This window comes from Bos javanicus, chromosome 5, assembly GCF_032452875.1.
Source record: "Bos javanicus breed banteng chromosome 5, ARS-OSU_banteng_1.0, whole genome shotgun sequence".
Taxonomy (NCBI): Eukaryota; Metazoa; Chordata; class Mammalia; order Artiodactyla; family Bovidae; genus Bos; species Bos javanicus.
The window spans coordinates 67,867,759-67,890,714 of record NC_083872.1 but is presented as its reverse complement, the minus strand read 5'-3'; the positions used below and the strand labels follow the sequence as shown (position 1 = coordinate 67,890,714).

Here is a 22,956-nt window from a genome sequence, read left to right as displayed (position 1 = left end):
GTTCACTTCTGCATTTAAATTCTCCAGTCCACTTCCAGATAATTAGTGTCACTAATGGGTGGGTGCGGGAAGGGATTGGATTCCCAGGAAGGGCAGGGGGCATAGGAGTGTGCTAAATGGTGAAACAGGTTGTGCTTCAACAAAGACCACCCTTTGGGGACTGTGTAGCACTGCAGGGCAGTGACCCAAGCAGTGTGAGAGCGTCCTTGGCTCAGGGTATCAGAGGAGCCAAGGTTATGTGGGATCCCTTGGGATGGAACCATGTTTATTCCCTAGGAGTAGGTTTCAGAGAGAAGTCTGCTAGGATCCTATAAACCTGGTGAGGCACTGCCTTCATTGACTACACAGAAATGCAGATTCCTTTGTTATGCAGCAGTGTGGTGAGTGTCTTTAGGAACTGGAAGAAAGCTAAGGATGCCTTTCTCAGAAAAAAGCATTCAGCCTTGGGGGTTTGCTGGGCCCTGTGAGGATCATCTGTGGATCCTAGGTTAGGAAATCCTGCGTAAATGCAAGTATATAATTCTCCCATATAACACAGAAAAAATCAGCACAGTAATGCCAATTACATATTATACAGCCCAATTATAATGATTCAATTATATATTGATTTTGTCTGGCTTGGGCTGGCTGATGAGAAAACAGTGATAGCCAGGTCACATGCATGACTCTCAATAGAAGGTAGAAAAAATGCTTTGTTTTCCCATCACGGATTAGAAAATCCCTTCTTTCCTGTCAGCCCCCTCATAAGTGTGTGCCCCTGGCCACAAGAAAGTCAGGGTGAGAGACTGCAGGTGACTTAGCTAAAACAGATCACAACTTTCGTAAAAACAACATAAAGCATGTGGCTGGCTGTGTGGGCCAATAGAGTGACCATCACATAAAGGGCCTGATTCAAGAACAAGGCTTTGGAGGGCAGCAGGGTGTGCATTCAAATCTCACCAGGTGTGACGCTGGGGGAAGTCATTCAACCTCTTTGCCTTAAGTCTTCATTTGTAAAAAGGGGGCATGAACACTCCAGTATATATGGTTTCCGTGTGGATTAAATGAGATAATGTGCACAGAGCTGCTTTTCAAACAATCACACAATGTCCAAAACTGAGTGTAACCACAGAGACCAGGGCCCACAGACTAATACAGAAACATGGGTGGGTTGCACAATGTCAATGAGCAGACTGGAGTGGGCTGGTAGATGCAGGTTAGTCAGTACAGAAAATGTTTGGTGTTGCTGCCAGTGCAAATTACACAACACGGAAGTTCTTGTAATTTACATGATAATGGCGGCGGGGGCGAGGTGGTGGGGGGTGGATTCCAGCCTGCCCTGGACACCAGCTGGTTAGGGAGCACGTATTTAGACTCTTTCCTCCTGCACTTCCGGTTGGTTTGGGGAGCCCGCTGCGGGTGGTGGGGTACGCACCTTGGTCGCAGTGGATGCCGTACTTGCCCTCAGCGCAGGTCTCACAGGCCGTCCCGCTGAAGCCCCGCCCACACTCACACACGCCTGTGCCATTGGCTCCGTCCAAGCAGATCCCATTTCCGAAGCAGACGTTCTCAGGTTTCCCTGGGCAAGGCTGGCACTGGGGGCCAAAGTAGCCCGCGCAGCATTCTCTTGTCTGAAACAGAAGGGCCAGGCTGGGTGGGGACAGGGCCATACCGCTGTCCTTTGGACGTGTCCAGCCACAGTGTGGACATTTTGCAGGCGGGACTGCATGCGTGCCCGTAGCCTTAAACATGTGGAATGGTTATAAGGGACGGGGACAGCATCCCCCAAGAACGGGGCAGGGGGCATGCAATTTCCACGGGTGCCAGCACCGGCATGGAGGCTTCTGCTGAAGAGCTAGGAAGGACCTGAAGGAAAAAGGCAAGCAGGAAGAGAGGGTGAAGAAAAGTGAGAAGGGAGGAGGGGCAGCAGGAAGAAAGAGTCATGTAGGTGATGCCAGATGGGCCCTGTTGTTGTTTAGTCGCTAAGTGGTCTCCGACTCTTTGCGACTCCATAGACTGTAGTCTGCCAGACTCCTCTGTCCATGGGATTTCCCAGGCAAGAATACTGGAGCGGGTTGCCATTTCCTTCTGCAGGGGATCTTCCCGACCCAGGGATGGAACCCATGTCTCCTGCATTGCAGGCGGATTCTTTACCACTGAGCCACCTGGGAGGGGCCCTGGTCATCCCCAAACCTGGCCCCTGTGTGTTGTGTTATTTCATCTGGTACTGAAGGTTGGGAGGCAGGTGAGACCTCTGATGTTCTATAATGACTCTTATTTCCGGGAAGCCCTGCAGGATTATCTGCTTGCTTGGGCCTGCTTTTATTCTTGAGTGCACTAAAACACAACATCTCCTGCAGCTGCATGCTCCACAACTTAACAGCTGAATCACTTGCCTCTAGGATTGGCAGAGGCTGTGTCTTCTGTGAAAGGAGCGGGACAGGATGTTATAGAGAATTTTCCTGCAGATTCCAAAGCCACAGCCGAGAGGTCCCTAGCCCTGGGGTTCCACTTTTCTAAATGACCAGGCGCCCCTGTTCTTGCTTTAGGGAGTTGCCCATTTCCTGTCTCTTTCCCTTTCTTGTGAGAACAGGAAGATCCTCTTAGCCTCCTGGTCCCTCTGTTTCTTCATCATGAGACTGAAAATTGCAGCTGTCACCAATGTACTGACTTGTAGGGCTATCCTGAGTTTTAGTGCTACTCTGGCTATTTTGAGTGACCACTGTAATGGAGATAATGAGGGGACTTCCCTGGAGGTCCACTGGTTAAGAATCCGCCTTGTAATGCAGGGCATGTGGGTTTAAGCCCTGGTCAGGGAACTAAGATCCCACATATCATGGGGCAGCTCAGCTCATGCACCAGAACTAGAGAGCCCATGTGCCACAACGAAAGATCCTACATGATGCAGTGAAGGTCTCATATGCTGCAACTAAGACCTGATGTAGCTAAATAAATAAATATTTAAAAATAATGAGAAGGAAGGCAAGATGACAGAAGGAATCCATGCAAAAGCACTTTGAAAAGTATAGCATATGATCATGTTTCTCAATATTACTGCCATTGTTAGAAGGCTTATTAAATTGTTATACTCACAATGACGGTTTTCACACACTTTGGCTGGCACCCTAAGAACGGGGATCGCCTGCCCATGAAATAAATGGTATAGAGACATCTCCTCATCTCTTGGCCCTATGAAATAACAGCAATTATATTAATATCAGCTTTTCAGTTAGGACAAAGCTTTCCAATCTCTGAAAGCAAGGGGGTGGGTGATACATTGCTGTCTCTCTAATTGAAATGTTCTGGAAAGGAAGGGAGTTGGCTTCTTGGAGCTGCTTCATAAAAAAGAAAATGCAACATTGAAATGTTGGCTGCCAGAATACTAGGTGGCAAAATGCAGATAATTATCCCTTAAAGTGATACTCCATAAAGAGAACTTTTCTTTAGAAGATTAGTTAAAGTTAGGAAGAATCATAGAGTATCTCAGATAAAAGCATCTTCCCAACCCTCCACATTGAACTGAGACTTAGTTTCTTTTTATTTATTGGTTGATGGTTGCCTGGTCTGAGGCAGGATTAAAGCTGTTTACAAAGACTTATACAAGAGTAAATGCAAACTCAAATAAGAAGAGTCAGCATTGTTATTGTCATAAATTGCTATTGTGCCATGGAAGGTGCGTGTGTGTTGATTCTTTGTAATTGTTGGATCCTCTGAAGCACTTTTTTCCTGGAAACAGGTATAAGAAACATAGACAGGTCATTCATTCAGAGATATGTGTATCACCCCCCAAGTCTGTCATGTGTTTCTTTGCGAAAGTTAGTTATAACTTCAACCATAAAGGGAATCAGGAAGGTGGAACTCCTCAAGGCTTGAAACAGTGTTTCTGTGAAGTCCACTTCCTCTGATAAGATTTCCTGCTCCTGTCCTCAACCAGCTACTAGGATATGAAAGATGTAGAAACTGAAAAATCCCTTCTTCCATTGGGCGCTGATTGAGATGAGCTTCTGTTTCTGTTTATTTATTAATCAAAATTTGGTTCAAATTTGCTTTGGTTCAAAACAGTGGATTCAAGACTTTAGAAAGATGCATACAAGATTAAGAAGGTGAGATTAAATTAAAACCCAGTGAAGGAAGGAGGGCAGTGAAATGAGGTGTGCTGGAGACTCACTTTCTAATTCAGACCTTCCTGTGATCCAGAAACAGTTTTATCAAAGAAGATATCAAAGAAATACTTACTAGCGGTTTAGTTCCAAATGGGCAGATGGGCGGCTGGGGACACTTTCCACACTTTCCCTTGGTAAAACACAGAGGCAAAGTGAGTATTTCATGGTTATTACTTTTAATCAAAACAAGGCTGCAAATATTTTCCAGACTTGAGGCTGAAGGTTTCAGGCTATAGAAATGCAAATCAGAAGCTCATCTGGCTAACCTCTTTCCTGTCCTTTGAGCCAAACACTTCAGCTACTTCGGGTCATGGACATTGGAGCATCACTTTCTCCACTATACATTTCAGATGCGTGTAATTTTGTAACATGTGCGAGTCTTAACTCAATTAAATCCTAATTCCTTTAACACCAACTCTCATTTATTGAAAACCCGCTATTGAGTGAATTGGGCCAGACTGTGAGATTAAAGAATGCATCACCCACAGTGCCCCCAGCCCTAGGGGCACACTGTCCAACTGAGAGCTCAGCATGGAGATAATACCCACTGTCATGAGACAAAGATTCGCAGGTGAAGAATGACAGACATTTTAAAAGTATCAGCCTGTTGCAAAACAGGAGGAGGCCAATGTGACTAGTTCTTAACTTGGCACCTATGGATGGTATAGCTTGGTCATTCACAGCTCTCGCTCTGGGGCCAGACTGCCTGGACTTGAACTCCTTCTTTGCCACTTGGTAGCTCTGTGAACCTGGGGGTGTCACTTCATCTCTCTATGGCTCATTTTCCCCATCTGCAAAATGGGCAGAGTGATAGTGCTTACTCTGTAGGGTGTTGTGAGGATTCCATGGGTTAATACATGTAAAATGTTTGGAGCAGTGCCTAGCACATAAAAAGTGCCCAACAGATGTTAACAGTTATCATTATTACTGAGAGAACCTATACCATCTCATGGAGTAAAAAGTCTCAATTACTTGTCCTATATTATACTGAAATGATCCATTTCCATATTTTCTCTCCTGGTAGATGATGGTGGGCCCAACCCTGCCCATGGGTGTACAGGGCTCCTTCCCTATGCCTATGCTGGGCATGACACATTTTCCTCTTGAGGAAGACCATGGCTTTGAAATCCTGCTCAACACAACCCTTCAGGCAGCCTTTCCAAGGCATACAAGGCACTAGACTGTGAGCCCATTGAGGGCAAGGGTCATGTCTTATTTATTTCTGTAGACCCACAACCAAGTATGCTCTTAGAGATGTTCCTTCAGTGGTTTTTTGAACTGAATTGAGATACTCTGATAGATGAGTCCCAGGCTTTCAAAATTATAAAAAATAAGCCAACACTCTTTAGTTACATCATTGGTCTTGGATAGAACTTACTCGTACGATAGTAGTGTCGTTAATGTCACATCTATTCTTCTGAATTTCCAGCACTTTCCCCAAGCCATGGATCACTCCCTTGTCAGTGGCTACATTGGTGTAGTTTATCGGAGCCTCATTTACATAGAGCTGTGAACAGGAAGGTTAACTATCAAGTTTTACTACAGTGGTTTTAAGGGAAATAAGTACGATAGGGATTGGAGGATGTCAACATGACGCTAGCCTAGGAGATTCTGCAATATTCACCTGGCAGGTACAGCACATTGTACAGGAGACAGCTCTGCCCTAGGAGAGGGGAATCTGAGTGACAGTTCTGCACCTGGTGCCTTCTATCTGTGTGACCTTGGGCCAGTTGCTTTTCCTCTTTGAACCTCAATCTCCTCCTTTGTAAAAAGAAGAGGTTGTTCCTGATAATCTCTAAGTTTTCTCTCCATCATCCAAATGATCAGTTTTCACTGTTCAAAAAATTCTGAATCACGATCACTATGTTAGTGCCATTGATAATACGTCTCCAAGGATGTGCTCAGCTGTGCTAGTTATTGGTGGCCTCAGAGGTGTAGATGCCTTCCATAGCCAAGACATAGAGAATGAAACTTAGCACCCTTTTAGCATATCTCTGCTTCCTGGTTACCTTGCAAGCACCCCTCAGTAAGACTAAATTACCGTTATACGAGAATAAAAATAGTATTTGAGTGTTTTAGAGTTTGCAAAAATGTGTTCTACCAGATAAACCACTTTCTAGGGTGTGGCGACTGCTCAGAGGTCTGCATTAACCGTATCATGTTTTCCTTGGGGCTTCTCTGGTGTCTGCAGGACGTTTGTACTGTCTTTGTTTGTACCGTCTTTGCCTAGTGTGTCAGTAAGTGTGTAAGACATGGGAACTAAATTTCTAACTTAAATTCAACTTTGAGTTATAACTTGTTTGGTTTTGATTTTTTTAAATCGGAGGATATCTTAATGATTGTTTAGTGCAAAATAAGTAAAGCCATTAATTCATTCCTGAGTATAATTAATATAACTGAAAACAAATGGCTGTTTGAAAACCTGAGGGGTCATACTTGTGTGTGTGTATAGCTGTAGCAGGGCTGAGGTTGGGAGAAGAGGGAATTCTTTGTTGTACTAAACAGATGTCAACTTCATATCTAATGAGCATTTAAAAATGATTACCATCTCCCAAACTCCCCAATGCATCAAGAGTGAAGTGACGCTCTTAAGTGTTTAAACTTGAACTTCCACCGACTGTTAAAGTCCCTGATGATTTACTTGGACTCAAGTGAATTTCCGTGGGATGTTGGGCAGAATCATGACTGAGGTGCACAGAAGTGGTCCAGGGCCTGTGGAGGTTTGGAGAAGCAGCAGGGGCCTCACTTGTGGAGTCAAAGGGTGATCACAAAACAAATCTGCAGAATTCCAAGAGGCTGAGCTGATTTAAAATATCAAAATGTCAGAACTTCTGATGTTGTAATACTGTTGATTTGGCATAAAAAAATCTGAACCATTTTTATTATGAGATATACTTGAAGAATTACAAGCTGCATTAGAATTTTGATCTGAACACAAATCTCTTCATTTAGACAGCATTTTCCCACATCTCTGTTGTCCTGAGAGTGAATGAGTTATCAATAAAAGCAAAACCTCTATTGTAAGATAGAACTATTTAAGATAAAGTCTCTATTGTAAAAGACAAAAAAAAAAAAAAAAAAAAAAGCTCTAGATCAAAGACTTTTCAAACACATGGAAAATAAACATGACAGAATCAAAACTGATTCAACTAACCAGAATATTCATTTCTACATGAAGAAATAAACGATAACAAAGATAAAAACAAACATATAAGGTCCTTATCAACAAAAATTGCCTTACCTGGAAAAAAAAAAGGAAATGTATTTAAAAGGATCTCCTCAAAATTATTACACAATAGGTAAGATTATTTATAGGAGTCAGAGGGAAATATTTGGCGTTCGATTATTCTCTAAGTAATGAAAAACCAGAAAGACTTTAAAAAAAAACAACCCAAAACCTGAGCATGTTAAGAAAAAAAGCAACTGTACACAAAATTCACTTGGGCTTCAGTGATGATAACACTGAGAATATTGATTCCAAAATTGTGCTTTTTAAAAAAAATTCACTTTTTTACAGGGAACAATATTACTGCTTAAAAATTTGGGATTAAATTTTCATCATTTTAATATAGTGCTTAGTTTCTCCTAAATAATCATTAGTTTTTATTACCTTTTCTTGTGAGAATTTATACCAGAGTCACATAGTGAATTTCTTATTGAATTTTCCGATTGATTGTTTCACTGGTTATTTGACATAGGTACATAGAATTGCATACTGAAATGTTTAAAATATGTATTTAGTCTCAATTCTTTTTTACAAATTCTAAACACTTTAAGTGCTTAGAGGTTGTGTGAGATTAATACTGGGATACTGGGGTGGGGGCAGTTGGCCCTAGGTCTGCAGTCTGTATGAACAAGCAATGGTAATATTGTTCATTCATGTGGCTGCTGGATCCTTCCTTCACATGTCAGGTGGCTCCTTACACCCTGGGGCCATGCCACTTTGGGGGGTTACGTTTGGCTGCCAGGTTCCCTGCCATCTTGGAGGTGGCTTGGGGACTGTCTGTTATTAGGAAGCAGAACTGAAGGGCCCTGTGACTGTTGGGATTCAATCCCCAGACCAGTCAGACCACACTGATGGTCTGAGGGCTGGTGATGGGGTGGACAAGGGGGAGCTTCCCAGTCTGGCCTAGTCATTACTTTGTGGTGGAACACAGACAGCTGTCTGCTGTGGATAAGGCTGAGGAAGTGGTCATGAAGATTATCCAATGCAAAAGTGATGGCGGATGGCGGAGCTAGGATGCCCATTATGTTTTCAGAGGAAGGATCGCACCTGGTCATCATGGAGGAAGAAGCCGAGGAGGTAGGAGAAGCCCAGCATGGTCTCCCGGTGCATGCCATTGTGCAGGTCATTCTTCAGCAGCTTCTCCTCTAAGACCACGTGATACCTGAGTATGTCTTCCTCCTGGATGGCACACAGAAGGGAAAGTCAGCCCACAGGTCCACCAGTCCCTGGGCACTCACTGGGCTACTCACTGGGCATCATCCCAGCTGCATCTCATCACGCTTGCAGTGGCAGCTGAATCTGCATGGCAGAGACCTGTAACTCCCAGAGTGGTTTTATCATGTTCCCCTCTTCTTCAAGACGCCAGCACCAGCCTGGCAATGCCTTCTCCAAGGGCCCCCAGGGACCCTCCTCCAACATCAGAGCCACTAGACGAATGGGCCCTGCCCCTCACAGGTCTGAGTCACCGCTTCTCTGGGCCCCTCCATGTTTCTAAGTTTTAGTTGTCCTGACCTCTTTCTTTTCTTCTCCCAGCCTTTGGGGTTATAGATGCTTCTATGCTATCTCTATTTTACCTTTCAATTATATTTATATAGCTTTATACCCAATAAACAATTCATAATATTAAATTTTTTCTGGTATGGTTTCTGTCTTCTGATGGACCCTAATTTTTTTTTTTTTTAGTAATAATTTTTACCTTTCTATACTAATATCTTTTTCATGGAAGGGCACTTTAAATAGACTTGTGAATACATGTCAATCTCAAACTCCCAATCTATCCCCCTCCCCACACTCTGATAGACTCTGATTGGTGCAAGGACCAAGCCCCCTCCTCTAATGTCCTGTTGGGACAAAGTACCAGCATGGGACAAGCGAGGAAAGAAGATTTAATTTTAAATCCAATTCAAAATGTTGATAACTACAAGGGGCTGGTTAAAAATTTTTTTTTTTTTTTTTTTTACTTAATTGAGATTGTGTTTGTGGCTGAAAGTGATAAGCCTTTCTGCAAGATTGCCTGAGGTTTTATCCCAGGGCAGTTAATGAATGTTCTCCACTACACAGGTTCAAAGGGATGGGGGAGGAGTGGGGAGACAAAGAAAAGATGATTTCCACTTCTGTTCCAGGAGTGCTGCTCGCTCAACATTCCAGTTACAAAAATCTAATGCCCAGAGTTTTCATCTAATTGGAGAACTAAGACCTACTCACCTGCAAAGACATTTCCTTATATGAGGTGTAGAAGTGCTATGGGGTGTACAGATGGTCTGAACTCAGAGGCAGAAGAGATTATCTGCAGCTAAGGGGCCAGTTAAGGGCCTCATAGTCAACAAAAGAGTCCGAAATACAGTAGTTGGGTGCAATCTCAAAAATGACAGAGTGATCTCTGTTTGTTTCAAAGGCAAACAATTCAATATCACAGTAATTCAAGACTATGCCCCAACCAGTAATGCTGAAGAAGCTGAAGTTGAATGGTTCTATGAAGATCTACAAGACCTTCTAGAACTAACACTCAAAAAAGATGTCCTTTTCATCATAGGGGACTGTAATGCAAAAGTAGAAAGTCAAGAGATACCTGGAGTAACAGGCAAATTTGGCCTTGGAGTACAGAATGAAGCAGGGAAAAGGCTAATAGAGTTTTGCTAAGAGAACGAACTGATCATAGCAAATACCCTCTTCCAACAACACAAGAGAAGACTCTACACATGGACATCACCAGAGAGTCAATACCAAAATCAGATTGACTATATTCTTTGCAGCCAAAGATGGAGAAGCTCTATACAGTCAGCAAAAACAACACTGGGAACTGACTATGGCTTAGATCATGAACTCTTTATTGCCAAATTCAGACTTAAATTGAAGAAAGTAGGGAAAACCACTAGACCATTCAGGTATGACCTAAACCAAATCCCTTAAAATTATACAATGGAAGTGACAAATAGATTCAAGGGATTAGATCTGATAGAGTGCCTGAAGAACTATGGACAGAGGTTCATGACATTGTACAGGAGGCAGTGATCAAGACCATCCCCAAGAAAAAGAAATGCAAAAAGGCAAAATGGCTGTCTAAGAAGGCCTTACAAATAGCTGAGAAAAGAAGTGAAAGGCATAGGAGAAAAGGAAAGATATACCCATTTGAATGCAGAGCTCCAAAGAATAGCAAAGAGGATAAGAAAGCCTTCCTCAGTGATTAATGCAAAGAAACAGAGGAAAACAATAGAATGGGAAAGACTAGAGATCTCTTCAAGATAATTAGAGATACCAAGGGAACATTTCATGCAAAGATGGGCTCAATAAAGGACACAAATGGTATAGACCTAACAGAAGCAGAAGATACTAAGAAGAGGTGGCAAGAATACACAGAAGAACTATACCGAAAAGATCTTCATGACCCAGATAATCATGATGGTGTGATCACTCAACTAGAGCCAGACATCCTGGAATGCAAAGTCAAGTGGGCCTTAGGAAGCATCACTAAGAACAAAGCTAGTGGAGGTGATGGAATTCCACTTGAGCTACTTCAAATCCTAAAAGATGATGCTGTTGAAGTGCTGCACTCAATATGCCAGCAAATTTGGAAAACTCAGCAATGGCCACAGGACTGGAAAAGGTCAGTTTTTATTCCAATCCTAAAGAAAGGCAATGCCAAAGAATGTTCAAACTACCGCACAATTGCACTCATCTCACATGCTAGCAAAAGTAATGCTCAGAATTCTCCAAGTCAGGCTTCAACAGTATGTAAACCATGAACTTCCAGATGTTCAAGCTGGATTTAGAAAAGGCAGAGGAACCAGAAATCAAATTGCCAACATCCACTGGATCATCAAAAAAGCAAGAGAGTTCCAGAAAAACATCTATTTTTGCTTTATTGATTATGCCAAAGCTTTTGTGTATATCACAACAAACTATGGAAAACTCTTCAAGAGAAGGGAATACCAGACTACCTGACCTGCCTCTTGAGAAATCTGTATGCAGGTCAAGAAGCAACAGTTAGAACTGGACATGGAACAGCAGACTGGTTCTAAATTGGGAAAGGAGTACATCAAGGCTGTATATTGTCACCCTGCTTAGTTAACTTATATACCAGGCTGAATGAAGCACAAGCTGGAATCAACATAGCCGGGAGAAATGTCAATAATCTCAGACATGCAGATAATACCACCCTTATGGTAGAAAGTGAAGAGGAACTGAAGAGCCTCTTGATGAAAATGAAAGAGGAGAGTGGAAAAGCTGGCTTAAAACTCAACATTCAAAAAATGAAGATCTTGGCATCTGGTCCCATCATTTTATGGCAAATAGGTGGGGAAACAATGGAAACAGTGACAGAATTTATTTTGGGGGGCTCTAAAATCACTGCAGATGGTGACTGCAGCCATGAAATTAAAAGACACTTGCTCCTTGGAAGAAAAGTTGTGGCCAACCTAGACAACATATTAAAAAGCAGAGACATTACTTTGCCAACAAAGGTCCATCTAGTCAAAGCTATGGTTTTTACAGTAGTCATGTATGGATCGGAGAAGGCAATGGCACCCCACTCCAGTACTTTTGCCTGGAAAATCCCATGGATGGAGGAGCCTGGTAGGCTGCAGTTCATGGGGTCGCTGGAGTTGGACACGACTAAGCGACTTCACTTTCACTTTTCACTTTCATGCATTGGAGAAAAAAATGGCAACCCACTCCAGTGTTCTTGCCTGGAGAATCCCAGGGACGGGAAGCCTGGTTGGCTGCTGTCTATGGGGTCGCACAGAGTCGGATACAACTGAAGTGATGCAGCAGCAGCAGCACGGATGGATATGAGAGTTGAATTATAAGGAAAGCTGAGCACTGAAGAATTGATGCTTTTGAACTGTGGTGTTGGAGAAGACTCTTGAGAGTCCCTTGGACTGCAAGGAGATCCAACCAGTCAATCCTAAAGGAAATCAATCCTGAATATTCATTGGAAGGACTGATGCTAAAGCTGAAACTCCAATACTTTGGCCACCTGATGCAAAGAATTGACTCATTTGAAAAGCCTCTGATACTGGGAACGATTGAAGGTGGGAGGAGAAGGGGACGACAGAGGATGAGATGGTTGGATGGCATCACCAACTCGATGGACATGAGTTTGAGCAAGCTCCAAGAGTTGGTGATGGACAGGGAAGCCTGGCATGCTGCAGTCCACAGGGTTGCAAAGAGTCAGACATAACTGAGCAACTGAACTGAACTGAAGGGGCTAGAACCAGCTTTCCCGAGGAAGGTGAGACTGGGCTTGATGGATGGAGAGGATTCAGGAGGCAAGGAAGGAGGAAGGACAGCCCTCCTGAATGAGGTGGTGGTGTGCGTGTGTGGCGGGGGCTTCCCTGGTGGCTCAGTTGGTAAAGAATCTGCCTGCAGTGTAGAAGACCCAGTTCAATCCTTGGGTGGGGACAATCCCCTGGAGGAGGAAATGGCAATCCACTTCAGTATTCTTGCCTGGAAAATCCCATGGACAGAAGAGCCTGGAGGGTTCCTGTGTGTGTGTGTGTGTGTAGACAGGAGCAAACACACGTTTTCCATCTTTAGGTCTATATGACATCACTCTGGTTAGACCACATGGTGTCTGCAGAGAATGGGTAGGGAGAGAGCAGTGGACCAACAGCGGCTTAGCAGGACTTCAAGTATCAGCCCTGTCTCCTTAGCATCCCTTACCCTATATTAAGTTAGAAGTGAAAACAGCACACTTGCTGTGCAATTACGACTTTAAACCTGTTCCCTTGCTATGGGGCTGGGGGTGGGACACCCCCGGGATCCTTCTAAATGGAAAGTCTGCTACCAGCACTGAATAGAAGGTAATTGTGACCAGTTTGTGGAGGCTGTAAGTACCTGGGGAGACAGTCTGGACTTAGTCACTGAGGAAATGGAGAGCCACCCAAGGGTTTTGAGCCAGGGAGTGAAGGGATTGGAGCTTTTCATTGGGTTGGCCCAAAAGTTCGTTTGAGTTTTTCCATAAGATGTCACAGAAAAACACAAATGAACCTTTTGGCCGACCCAGTATTATTTCACAAAGTCCTTTGAAAAAGTTTTGACTGTTTATCTCCAGATGTTAGAAATCAGGGCAGACAGAGATGGGGCGACTAGGAGGAAGATGGAGACAGTCCATTCCCTCTAGGTCCCTTGTGCTGACAGTTCACTGTGCGGGACCAGGGAGAAGCCAGGGAGGGGAGGAGGGGTGGCTATGAAGATGCTTCCAGATTCCTGGGGAGATTGCATCTTTGTGTCTATGAGCCTGAGTGTGTGCTTCCAGGGGTATGGATGAAATACATGAGCAGCTCTGGCCTGGGGGAGGTTTGGGTATGAGAGTCTCTGCTTGAAAGTGAAAGTGAAAGTGAAGTCACTCAGTCGTGTCCGACTCTTTGTGACCCCGTGGACTGTAGCCTACCAGGCTTCTCTATCCATGGGATTCTCCAGGCGAGAATACTGGAGTGGGTTACCATTTCCTTCTCCAGAGTCTCTGCTTGAGTTTCTGTTAAATAAGTGGATACTCACAAGGCAGTTTTGATGAAAGAGTGACATGGCACATGGTGGATCGACTGAAAACTTTAAGTGCTTGAATAACCCAGGAAAATAATTTCCTGGGTTATTACTGCTAATACCTACCAGAGTTGTGACCTTCTTCTCTCGGATGTAACTCTCGATGGCATCATTGTTTGGAGCAAACACTGTGTAAGCATCAGCAGCCTCGATCGCAGTCGCCAGGTTATATTGCTATGATGGAGAGAGACAGGAGCATGTGAGGGACTTCTGTTCCCAGGTAACCTGAGCAGAGGGTCATGCAGAGGATGTGGTACTTGCAATGATGTAGCCCCGGAAGCTGGAATAGTCAGGCATCTGGTCCAGTCGGGTGAGCAGGTTTGGTAAGGAGCCAGTTAGACCTCTCTGGGGAATCAGAACCTGGGAAAGAAAGTCCCAAAATTCTGTTAGCTTGTGTTGGTAGGGCTTCCTGCTCTCCAATATACTGGTTCATGTCACAACAGTATGTAATTATAATGTTGTTGTTTAGTTGTTAAGTAGTGTCTGTTCTTGTGATACCAAGGACTATAGCCCACCAGGTTCCTCTGTCCATGGGATTTCCCGGGCAAGAGTACTGAAGTGAGTTGCCATTTCCTCCTTCAGAGGACCTCCTGACCCAGGGATTAAATTCGAATCTCCTGCATTGGCAGGTGGATTCTTTACCACTGAACCGCCAGGGAACCCCATGTGATCCTGAGGCCACTTCAAGTTGAAACAAGGCATTCTCTGATAGTTTGCAAGACTAAACAGGGGTGTATAGCTTGGGGCATGAAGTGGGTTGGATTTCAGCCCCATTCCACCCTAGACCGGGCCCCTCTAGGCAGGGAACAGCCTGCATAGCTGTTTGTGGTGACCCTGACAAGAGGGACCACAGTATCCAATGGATAGATAGAAAAGGCGCTCCTCGAGGAGCCAGTGCAACCCAGAGGCTAAGCAGCAAACTTGAATCAGTTGACACACATCCATGAATCTTTGTGTTCACACAAATTTCTTCTTCAACCCAGTTGCTTAGCCATAGGAGCCTCATGTGTCCCATTTGGCAAGTGAGGAGAATGGTACATACTTTCTTAGGGTTGTTGTAAAAACCAAACGGGATGCATGATACTTGGCATGATGCCTGGCACCTAACGGGCTGTCAGTCATTCCGATTTTACTGCATGTCAGGTGAGGTGGTAATGCTGATGCAGGACAGAGAGAAGACGCAGCTCCGCCCCTCAGGACGCTCCGTCACACAAGAATGATGCGCGTGACCTAGTCCATAAAGACCGTCAGACAGGGGTGCACTTATGTCAGATGAAAAGACGCAGCTCCACCCCTCAGGACATGCCGTCACACAAGAATGGTGCGAGTGACCTAGTCCATAAAGAACCATCAGACAAGGGGGTGCACTTATGTCAGGACGTGCCGTCACACGAGAATGATGCGTGTGACCTAGTCCATAAAGGCCATCAGACAGGGGGTGCACTTATGTCAGGACGTGCCGTCACACAAGAATGGTGCACGTGACCTAGTCCATAAAGACCATCAGACAGGGGTGCACTTACGTCAGATGAAAAGACGCAGCTCCACCCCTCAGGACGTGCCGTCACACAAGAATGGTGCGCGTGACCTAGTCCATAAAGGCCATCAGACAGGGGTGCACTTATGTCAGATGAAAAGACGCAGCTCCGTCCCTCAGGACGTGCCATCACACAAGAATGGTGCGCGTGACCTAGTCCATACAGGCCATCAGACAGGGGGTGCACTTATGTCAGATGAAAAGACGCAGCTCCACCCCTCAGGACGTGCTGTCACACAAGAATGGTGCGCGTGACCTAGTCCATAAAAGGGGTGCACTTATGTCAGGACGTGCCGTCACACAAGAATGGTGCGCGTGACCTAGTCCATAAAAGGGGTGCACTTATGTCAGGACGTGCCGTCACACAAGAATGATGCGCGTGACCTAGTCCATAAAAGCCATCAGACAGGGGTGCACTTATGTCAGATGAAAAGACGCAGCTCCGCCCCTCAGGACGTGCCGTCACACAAGAATGGTGCGCGTGACCTAGTCCATAAAGACCATCAGACCATCACACAAGAATGATGCGCGTGACCTAGTCCATAAAGACCATCAGACAGGGGGTGCACTTATGTCAGATGGGTTCCATATCAGAAATCCCACAGGATTTCAGAGGAAGGAAAAGGGAATAAAACTGAGATTTACTGTGGCCTCACTAGGCAGCACACATTGAGAGAGACGGTGTCGCTCAATCCTCAAAGGGAGGGAAAATGAAGCTCAGAGAGGTTGGGTAACTTGGCCAAGGTTATAGAGTTAGCTGAATGCCTGAACCCAGATCCTGTATGATTCTAGGACTTACGTGCGTGCCACTATGTTAGTCTCGGTGGTGTGGGTTGTAGAGATCAGGGAAGGCTCTCATGGAGGAGGTGGGACTTTGAATTGGTCCCATGATAATAACGCTCAGTATAGGAGATGGGTTGGGGTGCCATTTTACTGATGGGGTTGTGTTCATCAGAAATAAAAATATAAATGATAAGAAGAGGTAATTTCATGATTTTTTTTTCAAAAAGTGTACTTTAAAAAGCCAGGATTGGAGGAAAAAAACACTCTTGGTAATGTTGCTTTCTGATAAATGAAGCCATAAACTCAGCATGGTTCTCTGTAAGTGACCTACCACTTGCTCATAAAATGTATTTCTTTATGCCTCTTGTTAATACAAGAGACTTGCAAGGTCTTTGCAAAATATTGCACGCAGAAGTCTTATAAGAAGCCTCTCTTTTCTGAACAGAAACTGTTAACATATTCTGTAACTTGAAATAAAAAAAGGGAGTATATAAGTGTCAAATGAGAGTAATTTTAGTTAAAAGGCAATTAGTTAATTGTCTTTTCTAATCTTCTGCTTTTCAAAATTTTCCAATATACTCTAAATTCTAACTTTAAATTTAAATTAAGTTCTTAACATAGTAACTAAAAATTATAGGATAGTCTAAAAACTCATTTTCCATTTAATTTTTTTCTATGTCATGCCTTGAATACTGTTGAATTGCATTTGAAGAGAAAATAAAAATTCCACAATATCTTTTCTACCATTTTCCTTTTTTTTTTCTTGGGCACAATAACGCAGACAGGAGAGGACCAGTGACACATACATAGTTGCCTTTCTTCCAGTTCTTGATTAAGTCCCGTGTGGGTTATGGACTTCCTAATACTAAGGTTCTTGGGCGCCTTGTAAGATGGTCTCATAAATAAGAGATATACACGACTACACTTTATATGAACCCACTGCAGGATACAGGCATAAGTAAAGAATAACTGAGTCTTACTGAATGAGTAGAGCCTCTAAACGGTTTTAAAATAAAAATAATGAAGCAGGTTACTTTTATATTAAGGCTAAGTACTCCCCCCACCCCACCAATGATACTGTGTAGGAGGATAAATAACACAAGGAGGAGAGGCCAGATGTGCAGGAGGGAGCGATTCTGTACCTTGTTGATGATGTGTATCACTCCATTTGTGGCTGCATTGTCGCCGTCAATGACGGATGCTCCTTCGATTGTGATGTTCTGTAAATGCACCACAGTGAGAAGGTGAGTCCCTATAGAGTACACCCGGGGACTGAGTGATTTCTAGGGTTTCCACATTTTGAGCAGTAGTGACCTTCTCACTTTTGGACCATGACGTACAGTTAGAAATATCTTAAAACTGTGAGCCATTTGATCTCTCTCTCTCTCACACACACAACTGAAATGAAATAATAATTTCCTCTACCATGTGGGAGGCATCTGATTGATTCTACTCCATTCTATTTCATTAAAAAAGTGCTGGCTGAGGCTCACTAAACAGACCCTGCAGTTGGAAAAGCACTGTAGATAGCATGGTGGGTTGAATTGTGTCCCCCAAATTCACATATTGGAGTCCTAACCCCCAGTGCCTCAGAATGTGACCTTATTTGGAGACAAAGTCTTTATACCAGGTAACTGAGTTAACATGAGGTCTTTGTCATTGCTCGGTCACTTAGTCATGTCTGACTCTTTGCGACCCCATGGACTGTAGCATGCCAGGCTCCCCTGGCCCTCACTATCTCCCGGAGTTTGCTCAAATTCATATCCATTGAGGTCATTAGGGTGGACCCTAATCCAATGTGACCAGTGTCCTTATAAGAAGAGGAAATTTGGACATAGGAACTATGTAGGCAGAACACCATGTGAACACGAGGACTGCCATCTGCAAGCCAAGGAGAGAGCCTGACCTCCCAGTCCTCAGACAGAACCAACCCTGTCCACACCTTGACCTTGGACTTCCAGCCTGCAGAACTGTGAGACAACAAAATTTCTGTTGTCTAAGCCACCTAGTCTGTGGTTCTTGGTTACAGCAGCCTTAGCAAAATAAGGCAGACAGTTACCAACTTTACAAGAATATGAAATGCATGGGGAATGGAGGTGAGCAAGCCTAAATGCAGGCTCATGCAGCCACCAACCAAGTATGACACAACTGGCCTCTGCTCTCTCGGGGTTCCTCTCCTCTTCTCCCACCACTGCACTTGATTGAAATTCTTCCTGGGAACCCTGGATCCTGAGGGGACTTGTCTCATCCTAGGCACATCAGCAGAGGTCCTGAAGCAAATAACACTGGCCACCTTGCACCTCTCTCTTGGTTACAGGGGGACGTTTATATCAGACATAAGAAAGAATTCATTATGATTGTGTCTTTGATAGTTACCCCCTCTAATTCACAGGTCTTAATTGATTTACTTCTGAAGCTACAACCCTGGGACGAACCTTCCCAAGGTGAGTGTTCAGTTAATGCTTGCTCAGAGAGTCAATGATTTAAAACACTAGTGGAAAACCACCCATTGACTGATATATGCAAGTAAGGTTCTAGAATTATTGTAACAAAATGTAGAGACCATGCGGCCCTATGTAACTCTTTTCTGCTTTCTAAAAGGACTATTCTGATGAAGCACATACGTTTATGTAATACCTAAATAGATAGAACCTTTTCACAGCACCACTGCTGATGGGTAGGAAGGCAGAAATGCTTTAGAGCTGCAATTCTAGAGCATTCTGACGATGGGGTAGTCTCACTTCCCAGTAGACCGTCTATCCTCATTTTGTGCAGTTCATAGAAAGAGCTTTAAATCACTGCTGCATTCAGCAGGGCAGCCAGACCTCCTTACAGAAAACCGAATCCAAGTCCTTGAAATGCTATAGAAAATGCCAGAAGGTGAGCATCTATAGGGCTCCCCTCTTCCTGTGCACTATCCTGTCTCTAGCACTCTGATCAGTTCCTGACATACAGTAGGTGTTCAGTAAACATCTGCAGACTGACTGACTGACCCTAACTTAGTATAATATTGTAGTGATCTCTAATGACTCAATAAGTAGGTTACCAATAACAAGTTCTTAGCCACACATAAAAATCCAAGTTGTGAAACTCCACTGCCTTCACCCAGAAGAAGTGAAATATTTGTCTTTCTGAATCAGTCTGTGGTCTAATAGAAGACCTGTGGCCAACCAGTGGGGAGAGAGCCTCATCTTATAGGAGCCCTGCTATACAGTAACTCTGTGAGTGTGTGTATCAATATATGTTGATAGTTGTTGAAGCTGGGTGATGCCTACCATGGAGGTTTATTCTCCATCTATTTTTGCTCATATTCGGAAATTTCCATAACATAAAAACTTCAAAGTATGATATGAACATATGTCACAAGTTTCCATTGAACAGACCCAATACGGTGCTCTCTTACCCCATCTGCCTTCACCAGCTGAAGGAAGTTGCCCTGCAAAGATGTTGCCAGCATGTCAGAAGGTGACAGGGCCTGCAGATCGGCCACTCCGTATGTGCCCAGTAGTGTATGGTACCTATAACAATAGTCCATAAGGGCTGTAATGAGATATTGATGCTTGAGACAGTGGTGTTGGGAGTAGTTAAGAGGGTAGGTTCTGGAGCCAGACTACCAGATTCAAAATCTCCTCTTGAAACTATTGGCCATGGCCTCTGGGGTCAGTTATTTAATCACTCTGTGCCTTGGTTTCCACATCTGTAAAATGGGAATAATTATAATGTCTATTTCACAGATAGGATTAACTAGGTTGTATGTAAAAGCAGTTAGCAGAGTTGGCTGTCAGTCATGTTGACTACTTCCATCCTGGGGGAAAGAGCGGGGCGGGGGCAGCCCTAGAACACGTTCAGTTGCATGGACCTCAAGGCCCATCGGGCCCACCTCCACTGCATTTCATTCACACTGATGCTAGTAAGACATCGTGAAGAACAAAATACATAATACGTACTTTATGAGGACAGGGATGTTGCTCTTGGTCAACCAAAAGGCTTTCTCTTCTTGGTCCATGTCCGCAATGGCTTGTCGGGAGGGCACAAGGACAGTAAGATTTGAGGTGGTCGACAGCAGGTGTTGTAGGGAAGCATTCTGAATCCCAGAAGGAAAAGAAAGTGGCCTGACTCATGTCAGAGGATAAACGGGGCTGACTTAATCCTTGGCAGAAATCCAATATCCCATGTGATATCATTTCAGAGATACTGGGAAGGTCCTAGGGATTCCATTCCCAAACCCACCTACTGACTGATGCCTCCACATTCCTTCTGAGACTCATTACTTTTATTTAAATGTGTGAGCCTTGACAAAAGGTATATCTTCCTAATCAGGTCACACTTCAAATCATTATCTGTCATTTACCCTTTAGTTTAAACGAAGAGGCAGAGAACAGTCTTGACAGGATCATGTGTGTGTGTGTATGTGCACACATGTGTGCAGAGACCCTGAGAATCCTTGGATGCCTTTGGAATAAGGACGGTAGGAAGACTCCAGAAACAGTTTCAGCAAGAGAGAGAGACTGAAGGCCTGAAATCAAACTTTATCTATTTGCCTAGAAGTATTAAAAGTTCTGGGTAGAAGCTTTGACGGGCTTATGTTTAACAACTGGCTCTCCAGAAAAAACAAACAAACAAAAGCCCTGGTTTGCAATGCTTGCTGATTTCTGTGGTGTAACTTCTCCCATCATGGCTGATTTCCAGCCGCCATCATGACAGCATTGAAAGAGGGGCTGGGAAAGCTGTGCTCTTGCAAGCTGGGATGAGCGGGATACAGCACACCATGGGCAAACTCACGCATGTGGGTGGGTCCTATGGAAATCAGCACCTGCTGTAGGGCCCTCCTCTCCCATGTGATGGGAGTAGGAGAGACCCCACGTGGAAGCAACAGGAAGCTGTCCTTCAGTGGCCGCTGACCACACACTGCGTGTCTTGGCACCTGTCTTCTTAAACGGGACTAAACACTTGTCACAATGGCTGCTGAACCTGCCATCTTGGGCCACTTGGGCAAAGATGACAGAAATTCAGACAGTTGGGGATGCTGGAGATCAGATTCTTGGTTTTAGAACTTTCCAAGGGAGAGGGGACAGTTCCTCAGGACATGCTGGGCTGAGGGCAAAACCCACATGAAGTGTGCTAGGATTGTAGCTATAAATGCCAAATCTAACTTGGCAAATTACTAATGATTATATTGAGTTTGTAAAAATACCTTTTTTTTCAATGAAGAATGAAGCCATACATATATATTCAGGTTGGTTGAAAAGTCGATCACCCCAGCTTATCCTAGACTAGAAGTACTGAGCCCTGGTTGCATGCTAGAATCACCTGTGAGGTTCCTGGTATACATGGATGCCCAGGTCAAACCTCTGCCAATCAGATCAGAGCATCTGGGGGTGGGAGCCTAGGCATGGCTATTGAAAGACTTGTGTTCCACATGGTTCTAAAGTGGACTCAGGGCTGAGAACCACTGCTCTAGACGACTGCCTTCCCTCCCCCACCATTTTCAGTCTTCTATTACATGCGGTCCGTATCTCTAAAATTATATATATTTCCAATCCTATTTTCAACAAAGGTACTCACATTTATCCACTGGTTAAATACAGCTGCAGCGGAGAGAAAGGACAATTCCTTATTCATTTCATGCAAGAGAGGGAGGAGAGAGGAGAGAGAACACAGAGGAGGATCAGTGAGAGGCACATCTGGGCAGCTCTGGGCATCATCCTTGCCAGCCTTGCCCATGTCGACATGAATGATGCCCAGGCTGGATGAACCCCCATGTTGCCAGAGCCATGCAGTTTCTTTCATGCTTATTGGCTCAAATTATCTTCTATATTCAAGGTAAAGGAGTATTTCCAGAAAATTCAAATGAAACAACAACCTCAAGTTTGTCCAAATCTATTTTGGTTGTAAGGACATGGCCACCCAGTCCCTCAGAAGGGTCACAGGGCTCAGTAAACTGCCCGCTTTCAGAGCCAGCATTGAGCAGGGCCTTGGGACATGGAACCAAACCACCTGGGTTTTCTTTCTGGTTCGGCCCTTTCATAGTTCCTTAGGTCAGGGGTCCCTAACCTCTGAGATCTAATGCCTGATTCTCTGAGGTGGAGCTGAATAATAATAATAGAAATAAAGTGCACAATAAGTGTAACATGCTTGAATCATCCTGAAACCATCCCTCCATCCCCAATTTGTGGAAAACCTGTCTTCCACGAAACTGGTCCCTGGAGCGAAAAAGGCTGGGGGCTGCTGCCTTAGGCAAGCTACTTCATCTCTCTGGGCCTCAATGTTCCCAGCTGTAAAATAGGGATGATAAAAGCTCTGACTGTTAGGGTTGATGTGGCAGTTGGAAAGGTTAATGTTTTTAAAGTGCTTAGAATAGAGGCTGGCATGTAGGACACAGTAAGTTTTAGCCACTGTTATTTCTAACTAATCCACCATGCTGCTGCTGCTGCTAAGTCGCTTCAGTTGTGTCTGACTCTGTGCGACCCCATAGATGGCAGCCCACCAGTCTCCGTCGTCCCTGGGATTCTCCAGGCAAGAATGCTGGAGTGGGTTGCCATTTCCTTCTCCAATGCATGAAAGTGAAAAGGGAAAGTGAAGTCGCTCAGTCTTGTCGGACTCTTCGCGACCCCATGGACTGCAGCCTACCAGGCTCCTCCATCCATGGGATTTGCCAGGCAAGAGTACTGGAGTGGGGTGCCATTGCCTTCTCCTTATCCACCATGGGGTTTGTTAATGAACAT

The 22,956-nt window shown here is 44.4% G+C and overlaps 1 protein-coding gene across 2 annotated transcripts in view; it reads right to left on the bottom strand.

Annotated features, from left to right (window-relative positions):
* STAB2 (stabilin 2) overlaps positions 1-22,956 on the bottom strand; it is a 172,159-nt gene that overhangs the window by 65,235 nt on the left and 83,968 nt on the right. For both annotated transcript variants that reach the window (XM_061417114.1, XM_061417115.1), the window contains 11 exons: positions 21,797-21,844; positions 20,179-20,315; positions 19,635-19,749; positions 17,374-17,451; positions 14,173-14,271; positions 13,978-14,085; positions 8,416-8,547; positions 5,521-5,649; positions 4,216-4,272; positions 3,073-3,168; positions 1,415-1,610 (listed from right to left, as the gene is read on the bottom strand). In XM_061417114.1, the coding sequence (XP_061273098.1) occupies positions 1,415-1,610; positions 3,073-3,168; positions 4,216-4,272; positions 5,521-5,649; positions 8,416-8,547; positions 13,978-14,085; positions 14,173-14,271; positions 17,374-17,451; positions 19,635-19,749; positions 20,179-20,315; positions 21,797-21,844 (1,195 nt within the window). The remainder of the gene's footprint in view (positions 1-1,414; positions 1,611-3,072; positions 3,169-4,215; positions 4,273-5,520; positions 5,650-8,415; positions 8,548-13,977; positions 14,086-14,172; positions 14,272-17,373; positions 17,452-19,634; positions 19,750-20,178; positions 20,316-21,796; positions 21,845-22,956) is intronic.